This window comes from Onychomys torridus, chromosome 1, assembly GCF_903995425.1.
Source record: "Onychomys torridus chromosome 1, mOncTor1.1, whole genome shotgun sequence".
Taxonomy (NCBI): Eukaryota; Metazoa; Chordata; class Mammalia; order Rodentia; family Cricetidae; genus Onychomys; species Onychomys torridus.
In genome coordinates this window covers 82,528,791-82,539,237 of record NC_050443.1, presented here as the reverse complement: position 1 = coordinate 82,539,237, position 10,447 = coordinate 82,528,791, and the positions used below count along the sequence as shown (strand labels likewise).

Genomic DNA, 10,447 nt, shown 5'->3' with positions numbered 1-10,447 from the left:
CATTACTGTTTTCTGCAATGGTATCTATCTGGTTCAAAGAGAACTTTCCTTGATGGGGGTAAGAAGTAAAGTTCTCTGTGGGTATAAGGACAAATATTAATGATGTAATTTGCTATGAGATTGTGTCTCTAGGAATATAATAAGCTATACCCATATAACATAATTGCCTAAACATGAGCTGAACAGTGATATCAACAATACATACAAAAGAGAAATCCTAGGAGGTCTTAACCCACCAAGGAACTAAGAAACATTGAGAGTTGGAAAAATAGTCTTTTTTAGGAAGAGCACACCAATTAGTAATCCAGTACCATATGTCTGCCTTTGAAAACATATTGACTAGCAACATTATACAGACCAAGAAGTTTGCATATATGTATTTAGACATATGTATGCCTAAACATGCATATATGTATGTAACAACAATTAATAAATAAGAGGCTATGAATTTGAAAGAACACAAAGAGAGGTATATGGGAGCTTTGGAGGGAGAAAATAGAGGGAAAAAGGATGTAATTATAATCTAAAAAAGGAGATGTAGTTTAAAATAAAAGTAGTAATTTGTTTGAATAAAGAACAAGTAAATAGTAAGGGCTCTAATCATTCTCTTCAAGATATCTATACTCGACCAGTAATTTCTGAACAAAATAGTTCGCAACAATTTCTTTCTCTTTTAGTTATAGCTACAATTTGCAAAGAGTCTTTCTAAATCATTTCCTCCTCTGCCTTGACTTCTATGATATTTATCATCTAGCACTCTTTTGCTGCTCAAATTTCCATCACTTCTTCCCTTTCTCTTCTGTATACACATGCTTCTAAAAAATTAGCTTTACTTGGTCTATACTTTTTCTAGGTATATGTGTGGGCTTCAATACCAATTAACAAATTAAGAGCTCTAATATCCATTTTGGATTTTTTTTGAAGCCTAAATGTGATTAGAATTAAAATAACTTGAAAACAGATCAGTTTAGATGTAATTACAACCTTGTACACACTGTTTCAAATTTGAGTTCCCACTCACACCCTGTAACTTCAGCTTTCTCAGATACCAATTCTGATTCACCTGCTCTTGCTTGTCTCTCTGGAGTTTCTAATCCACAGAAAATAGTGTGGAGCTCACATCACTGTCTGTCCTTAGTGATTCATCTCAAGATTTGTTCCCTGCAATATTCAAGCTAAGAGCAGCACATTGGATATAAGGTCACTTGGGACCCAGGAAGGAAAACCAAACCAACTTAAATAGGCCTCAAGCTCAAACACTCCATCATGTTCTTGGGTGAAACAGCTCCTCCTTGGACCTCTACACTCACTTTGACCAGATCTGTAACTGTCTGCAGGTAGGACTCCGGAAAAAGAGACAAAGAAGGGGAGAAAAGGGTGAAAACTTCCTGAGACTTAGAGAGTTGGATAGGAAGAATATGTTCTCAGTTGTTTCAACAAAATAACACAAAATACCTGAACCAATTGTAGAAATCAGCAATTTTTTGAATGATCAGAGACACTTGTTTGAAAAACAAATACAAAAGAAACCTTCCAAGTGTTTATTCTTGAATCAAGTGTAGATAATATACAGATAGATGATTATACAGTTCCCCCTGGAAACTCCAATGTATATTGAGTTTCTGGATTTGTGGGGTATATCATTTGTTGTGAAGCAGCTATTTATGATAGGGTCATCTCTCCTAATGGATTAATTGTATTTTAATGTTTTAGTCCCCATTATTTGCCTAGATATCTGGCTATAGTGATACCAAATATTTTCTCCTTAAACATATAAATAACCTAGAAACATTAGACTACAAAAGTACCAAGGATATCAGTTCAAAATGTTTCCTTATCTTTATCCCAGTCTTTTGTAACTAACAAATTTACAATACTTTAATATCTTACTTCAAATAGATTTTGCATTTAGAACAAAAATCTTTTTCAGGAATTACGCCAGGAACATTCATGTATTATCCATATAGGGATTAAGTGGTGGGTTTAAACCTATCCATTTTGCCTTATATGGCTTATCTAATTTTAACATGAGGAAGTTTAATTTAACACCTAATTTTAAATAGAGCAAGGAAGACTATATGGGATGGTTAGGAAGGAAATGCAAGGGAGAAACAATGTAATCATAGTATAATATCAAAAAAGAAAAAGAAAGATAAGATCAAGTCACATAGAGTAAGTTTTAGGTCTGAATTTCCAAAGGCTTTCATATTTTTACTGTGCCAAGTTACCTCTCAGGTGAGCTCCAATGTGCCTTTGACAAAATGCAGTCAAAATATGAAATATTCATGTCTGAGTCAGTCAACAGAGTATGCAAAAATTGCTACAGTAGAATTTTAGCACCTAGGCCAACAACACTTTGTGCTCTTCAATATTTATAATGATTTAACTATATAAAAACCCCTCTATTGCTGTATTATATAACCAAAGCCTAAACATGTGTGCATTTTAATTATCTTTATAAAGTCAAGGATATGCTTATGCCAGAAACTGAACAGTAACTCCCTGAAGGTCAGGTGTGGTGACTATCCCTGGTGTGCCTGTAATGCCAGCCCACATCACACTGAGGCAGGAGGATCATGAGTATGAGAAGGACATGACTGCCTAGTGAGTTTGAAGTCAAACTGGACTTCATACAAAGACCCTGTGTCATAGTAAAACCCCAAATGAAAACAATAATAAAAGCCAATTCATTAGACTTACCAATAATTTGGAACATGTTAAATAGGGTATGGGGTATATTTGATATGAATATAACTATAAAACCCTAGCAATCCAAGAAAACCGTTAACTGCAAGAAGGAATTATGACCTAATATTCTTATCATTATGTTTGTTTGTAAAGTAACTTTGAAGTGCATGTTTTAGTTCAAGATCTTATGCTTTTATCTTTTTCAGTGATATTTGTTATTATATAGTGGAAATGTTTAATAAAATTACGGATGGAGTCTAAGCCCTAAAAGTGAATATAATTACACTTGTATAATTTTTAAAACTTACTATCATGTCCTTACATTAATATATGTTATGCATATATAATTTCCATTTTAGCATATTAATATACATTCATGACCTCCATTTAATAAGAGAAAAAATGTAATACTATAAAAATAGTCACATAAGTTTAAAATACTTAATAACTAAAAGTGGTATTTGGGTAGAAATATTTATATTATAAATAAATTAAATTATATAAATAAATTATATTTAACCTTCAATACTATTCCCAATATAAACACAAACAAACATTTACATAGGAAATCACTAATTTCCTTTGACATTTACCCATACTCCAATTGTGCTTTACTGAATAATCTGGAAAAATGCTCAATTATTATCTGCTGAGGATTTTGAAGATTTCAGTTTTGTCATCCAAAACATACATTTTCTACCAAAGTGATTACTTTCTGCATAAATTCCCAGAATTCCTGGATCTTTTATCAGAATGAACTATCTACAGCTAAAGATTTCCAGAGAAAAATCCTAAAGCACCAATTCCAGTCCCACAAACAGGATCAATACATAATTATATTCAGCTTCCTTGCCTGAAGCAAACACTTCAAAGACTGGCTTGCTAATATGCTCACAGTCTGCCTGTAATGTGTAAGACATGTCCTGCTATATCCTATCACCTAGATGGGATCATATGATAAGATGCTAAATGCTGAGTATTGTACAGTCAGAGAAAGGGGAAAGTCTAAACCATGGGATTAGTAGATGTTTAATGAGAATGTAGTTTTTGAGAAAGCTTCTTCCTCTTAGAGAGAAAATTGTTCAGAATTTTCCTTATTCTCAGTCCAAGTAGCTAGTGTTGACTTGATCATCAATTTATGAGTCATTTACCATTATAAACTACTATACTAACCACTATTTCTAAGTGTGAATATGGAAATTTCATATTATATTATCCATGTTCTCCCTAGGAATCATACCTTGAAGAGCTCCTATGACCATGCCCTCATGTAATAACTCCATTCCTCAGCCCTTGATATTCATCCTGGCTGGAATCCCAGGCTTGGAATCATCTCACAGCTGGTTCTCTGTGCCCTTTTTCCTAATATTTATAATAACCATCATAGGAAATGTCACCATCATAAATATCATTTGGATAGAGAAGAGTCTCCATGAGCCAATGTTCCTTCTCTTGGCTACACTATCCATTGTGGACCTGTGCCTGGTTATAGTTACTGTACCCCGAATGCTAGGAATCTTCTGGATGAATGCTAAAGAAATCAGTTTTGATGCCTGTCTCACACAGATGTTTTTCATTCCTTCCTTTTATGTCATGGAATCAGGAATCCTCTTGGCCATGGCTTTTGATAGATTTGTGGCTATCTGGTACCCTCTGAGGTATACAACCATCCTTGACAGCAACATGCTTGTGAACATGGCACTAGCTATACTGGCGAGGGCAGTAGCAGTGCTGACCCCTGCACCCATCCTGACAAAGAGACTGGAACGATTCCAAACCCAGGTCATTGCTTACTCTTACTGTGCCTACATGGCTGTGGTGATGATTGCATGTGGAGACATCTCCAATCATATCATTTATGGCCTCCTGGTTATTGCAGCATCTGTGGGGGTTGATCTAGTTTTTATCATTCTGTCCTATGCTCTTATCCTTCATGCTGTCTTTCATATTCCATCTTGGCAAGCCCGGAGCAAAGCTCTTAGCACATGTGGTTCTCATCTTTGTGTCATAGGTCTGTTTTATTCTCCAGTTGTCTTTTCTGTCTTATCCCAGATTGTAGGGTACCATATGGCTCCCTATTTACAGATTATAATAGACAATTTGTATTTCCTGGTGCCTCCCATGGTCAACCCTTTAATATATGCAGCACGAACCAAACAGATGCGGGAGTGGGTGCTTCGGGTACTCAACTGTCACAGAGACTGAGCTGATACCATTGATGAAAATAAGACATGGTGGAATGGAGTTGGGTGCTATATACAGCCATAAGTTAAAATAACTTCTGCCAGCTCAGGATTTTCTTGAGAGGGGAAATCTACTCCCGATTGAAGAGAAGAGCTCTGTCAGTGTGAGACTATATTTAGAGCATGTTCTTTCCATATGGTTGCATGAAAATCCACTAACTCTCAAGTGCTTGCTTCTATGTGATAAAAGAGGAGTACTTTATTACAATTTTTATTTTGTATTTAAACAAATGGGGTCACATGGACTGAAAAAATTGTTCAAAAGGTGTAAGAGCACAATTGAAGTGTGTGTCATCAACACAGCACTGGTTTAATTTTGTCCTTTCATGGTCATGTTTTTTCTCTTTCACAAACACACAATCATATATTATACAAGGCAATTGTAATGAAAGTAGATGTATAAAACTGAACTTATAAAAAATTAATGAGCTTTTTTTCTCTGCTTAAACAGCACTATAGGGTAAATAACATGATCATATAAGGTACATAATAAGATGACTTGAGAGATAGGCATTTCCAAATAAAATGGGCTCTAACTATGGAAATCAATTACTTAGAAAGGAAAAGTAGTATGGCAGCAAAACTCAGATACATATTCTTGGGTGTATACCTAAAACATTATATATAGTCTATAACAGAGACACCCACGCATCCATGTTCTCTACTTCCATGTTCATAAGAGCTAGGAAATGGAACTGGTTATATGTCTATTGATAGATGAATAGATAATGAAAATGTGTTACCTATACACAATGAGATTTTACTCAATGATAAAGAGGAATTAAAATATAAACATTGCTTTCTGGAAGAGTTAAAATGAGATACCCTCCACATCTGGATAGTGCTTGTTCCAGAAGCCAAGGGTTATTAAACAATAATTATAGTCTCATCTATGGATAACTCCCTATGAGTTGTTGGTCAGGAAGACACCTGAGAGCCATGAATCAGTATAAGCTATTGATCTGCTTGTCCAACAGAATGTGATGATAAGGCACTTTTGATGAAGGTATCACAGCCTTTTGTCAAAGGACATGGAAAAATCCAAAATAGTTTTCTCCCTACAGGCTAGCTGCCATAGTTGCAAAAGGGATGTTTGATGAGGGTGTCATTTTCTTCAGTGGTGTAGCCACTAGTAAGTTGCCCTTGCTTCAGTGAATAACATACAAAACATGCTGAATTGAGAAACTCTAATAAGCTTGGTAAGTGACATAAAAAGAAGACATCAGAGTTGGAGGACTACATGGGAAGAAGGGTTTCAGAGGGTAATCAAGGTGGATTGGGAAGGAAGAGGGTTAAAATTACTACTATATTATATAAATGTATGAAACTGTCAAAATAAAAATGGAAGTAAATGGAAAGAACTGCTTTTTTTTTGCTTTAAATTTCCCTTGCCATATATCTGGTTTCACATATTTGTATAAATTTAATATATTCAAAGCTACACATCATAATTACTAAAATATTAATTATTAAAGATTATCCATTTCATTACAATATCATCTCTATAGGAAACTGATACTATGCCTTATGTTCCAGTAAAATAAGAAAAATAATGAATAAGAGAAGTAAACACTGGAATTAAATGCAAATTTCCACTGAACAAGGTAATGCAAAATGTTTATATGATTATATGTTGAAAGGTGGCATTTTTATTGCTTTTCTTCCCACAAATTGTAGATTTCTCAGTACATGAACATATGATGTACTTATCACTTTTCTATATTATGACATGAGGGAACTTGGAAGAATAAGATTTATCCTGCTTATATAGTTTGTTCCTCCCACCTAAAACATTTTAGTTTCAGTATTAAAAACTACTTATGCTCTCAGGCTGCTCCAGAAGTTGTCTGAAGAGAGCCCATGTTCATTTCAATAGCATTTTATGACTTCTTCTATAAGACCCTTTTATGATTTGGGGAGTTCAATTTACCCATGAGGACAATGTGCAGGGAGTACTGTAAATGCGTTTAAGGTGTTACTATGCACCTATTCACAGAGGTGTGCAGTGACTATGTAAATACCGCATAGTTCAATGTCCCCCTGTGACAACCAGGAGTTCTATTTCTGTTACTACTTCAAAATGACCTCAACAAAAGAAAATTGTGAAGATCCATGCCCCTCTTACATAATTTTTTTCTTGGAATAAGTTGAAAATATACACTGACACTAAAAAAATGTCTGCTATGGTTTGCTTTTGGTAGCATGTCTTTACACCAGTGGTATATTGTTAAGTTGAAAATATTTTCAAGTACATTTTGTCTGTCTTTCCTTCTGATAATATAGTATGTAAGTAACTTGATCATCAAAAGGAAAGGAAAATCAATATAGTAAATGGAGAGCTTAGTGAGTTAATATCTTTTTTCACTCATGTGGTACAAGCCAAGAAATTGCATATGCTCTCAATCCATAGTCTCTGGAGGATGAGGGCTGACAAGGAGGTCAGAGAGACAAAGGGAAATGCCAGCCTCTATTTTCTTCATTTGTTTATAAGAGCTTTTAATTAATAGAGATTAGAATAGGAAGAGATATAATGGCATATTCATCATGATCCTTGTTCAGTTTAGTCATACAGGTTTCAAACTCTTCACAATACCTCCTAATTAACTTTTAATGAAAAGTAAGTTATTGTGAGTTTCAAAATGACACAGACAGTGGCCATTGAAAACCACACTAGTCTTTAGGCTGTTGAAATGTCTCAGTGGGTAAAGGCACCTGAATTTTTGTAATGCATATTTTATGCAAATAAATAAACATATGTAGTGCATATTTTACATTTATATAAAACTGGTATCAGATGGTAAGGATGTTAGTAGTTGATCCCCTGAAATAGAATGGTTTATGTGGATACTGTTGAATATAGAGATGAGGCTTCTGAAGATGAGGCAGTTTTTCATGATCTGATTTCTCATGGAAGTCAAAGTCACACACATCTGCACAATATGAGTTCTAATGACACCAATTTTAAAACTGACTTAATATTATGGTTAAAAAACCTTTATGTACCAAAGAAAAGTTCAACATTCAAATTTCACATTTAATATATTGTCCTCTATGAAGTCTTGTATGATTCCCTTTACAATCTAGACTAGTTGCTTCTCCATGTGAAGCCAAATATTTTGTTTGCAACTTCTCTCACCTTAACTAACAGTACATTAAATTTGGTCAATATTCTTATCATCACTATAGAATCATAGAACACATCTGTGTCACTGTCCACTGTCAGGAAAAAAACATATTTTTGTATTACATATAATACAATAGGTGTCTTGGTTGGGAGAAAGAAAACATGGGTATAAGAATTCAAGAAAGAAAGAAAACAAAATGGAGAAGAAAAACATAGATAAGGGATCTTAGGACTGTATTAGATACATTCATATTTTTCACATGTGTTTATTCCATGTTTAGACTGATTTTTATCTTGGGAATATAGACTATCATAGAAGATCACTGTATTGGAAAAAATTAATAAAAATAGACACATATAGTATAATCAGCTTTGACAGGCAACTCTAGTTTCCCTCTAACACAATACTTTAAGCATTTTTACTGAGTATTAGAATTCAGAAAAAAAAACTGTACAACCCGTCTGCGAATCTCCTTTGTCTTCACACCATAGACAATGGGGTTAAGAGCAGGGGGCAGAAGCAGATAGATGGTAGACAATAAGATGTGGACATACGGTGACACATGACCAAAACGGTGACTGAAAAAGGAAAAAAAGGCAAGGATATAAAACTCTAAGAAGATGACAATGTGAGCTGTACACGTGTTGAATGCTTTGTTTCGTGCCTCTTTCTGTGGAAGATGAAAAACAGCTCGGAAAATCAAAATGTAGGAGATGAAAACAAATATCATGTCAAAACCAAGAATTGCAAAAGCCACAAAGAGCCCATATGATTTATTAACATGGACATCTTCTGCTGCCAGCTTGACTACAGCCATGTGCTCACAGTAAGAATGGACAATTACAACAGAGTGGAACCATTTCAGTTGCTTAAGGAGAATAGGTAAAATCCCAACAAGGACAGTTGCCCGAACTGCAACCATCAGAACCACTTGAAGTAGAAATAAAGGTGTGAGGATGGATGTGTGTCTCAGAGGATGACAGATGGCAACATATCGGTCAAAGGCCATGGCCAGCAGGATGCCAGACTCCATTCCTTGCAAGGTGTGGATGAAAAAGAGCTGGGTGAGGCAAGCATCAAAAGCCATGGAGCACGAACTAAACCAGAAGATGGCCAGCATCTTAGGAGCAATGGCTAAGCAGAGACCAAGGTCAGTAGCTGCCAGTACTGCCAAGAAAATATACATGGGTTGGTGTAGACTGCGTTCTGTGGAGATAATGACTAGTAGGAAGAGGTTCCCCAGCAAAGCCACAAGGCATACAATAAAGAAGGGAAATCCAATCCAAAACTGCACATGCTCCAGTCCAGGGATGCCAATTAGAATCACTGTCCTTGGGTTCAGATATGATAAGTTGTCGTATCCCATGAGGCTGATAAATGCTCTACTCACCACTGATCTTGACACCTACTGAGAGAAAACTGACGAATGTGGAGGAGAGTATATTCACATTTCCTCTCATAATCTTATAAATGTGGAAGTATAAACATATGGCTTTAAACCTTTGGGCATTGACTTAGTTTCATAAGAATGTTGTTCTTCAGTATTCTTTTGTAAAGCCAGTGCTGATTTTTAGATAATGAACATGACCTTATGTTCATCTTCTAGACACTGTATAAGTGAAAAATTAATGGTCTAATCGCACTGATTCTGTGAGTTTTGGGAGTCATCCCCGCTTGTCTCAAAGAAAGCAAATACAACTGTTTCCATATCCATCTCCAAACTCAGCATACATTCCACACAATTAAAGGTCACTGTGACAAAGTCATATTATAGATCATCCATCTTGTAATCAAATGATAATGATGATGTAAGTACTCACAGATCTTAGAGGACAGTAAACAGGAGGTTAGAACACAGAGAAGAGGCCAATGAAGCAAAAGTGGAACCATAAATTAAGAAAGGAATGTCCCAAACCTAAAATACTATATGCTCCCTGCTTACATATGTTTTTATACACTTATTCTACTAATGGGCTTCATATACAGCAAAGCAGTAGTGCTCTGAATTTTGTAGTGGAATTCACTGTAACTTATTTTATTTTGCTCATTTAATTGCTACCAGCTGGCAATTAAAATAATTTCTAACACTATTGAACTTCTCCACTTCAAATATTGTTTAAATTTCTCTTCTTTTCAAAATTTGCTAATTCTCTCTCCTTGGTAAAAATTAAAACCAACCAAATATACTCTCTGTGTTTTAAATTTTTTCACCAATCACTTTATGAACATAAAATTACATGTAATTTTCATTCTACTTTTTCTGTGATTAATCAAAGATAAATATAATCACAGAATAATTCAGAATGGAATCTTAAAAAATACTTCTTATTAGAAGGAAATGAGAAGCTAGTGTGTTATGAAAATAATACATTGTTCATAGAAATTAGCACA

At 34.9% G+C, this 10,447-nt stretch overlaps 2 protein-coding genes across 2 annotated transcripts; one reads left to right on the top strand and one right to left on the bottom strand.

Moving 5' to 3' along the window:
- The first annotated feature begins 3,948 nt into the window (after positions 1 to 3,948).
- On the top strand, positions 3,949 to 4,893 carry LOC118581779 (olfactory receptor 52K1-like). The gene has a single exon (XM_036184231.1). It carries the CDS (start codon positions 3,949 to 3,951, stop codon positions 4,891 to 4,893), a length of 945 nt encoding a protein of 314 aa, XP_036040124.1.
- Positions 4,894 to 8,425: 3,532 nt separating this feature from the next.
- Positions 8,426 to 9,456, bottom strand: LOC118574429 (olfactory receptor 52A1-like). The gene has a single exon (XM_036175342.1). The coding sequence runs from the start codon at positions 9,420 to 9,422 to the stop codon at positions 8,475 to 8,477; it is 948 nt and encodes a 315-aa protein (XP_036031235.1). The 5' UTR covers positions 9,423 to 9,456; the 3' UTR covers positions 8,426 to 8,474.
- Positions 9,457 to 10,447: the final 991 nt, after the last annotated feature.

Coding starts and splice junctions, on each gene's coding strand:
- LOC118581779 (XM_036184231.1), top strand. CDS start 3,949: ATGCCCTCATGTAATAACTCCATTCCTCAGCCCTTGATATTCATCCTG.
- LOC118574429 (XM_036175342.1), bottom strand. CDS start 9,422: ATGGGATACGACAACTTATCATATCTGAACCCAAGGACAGTGATTCTA.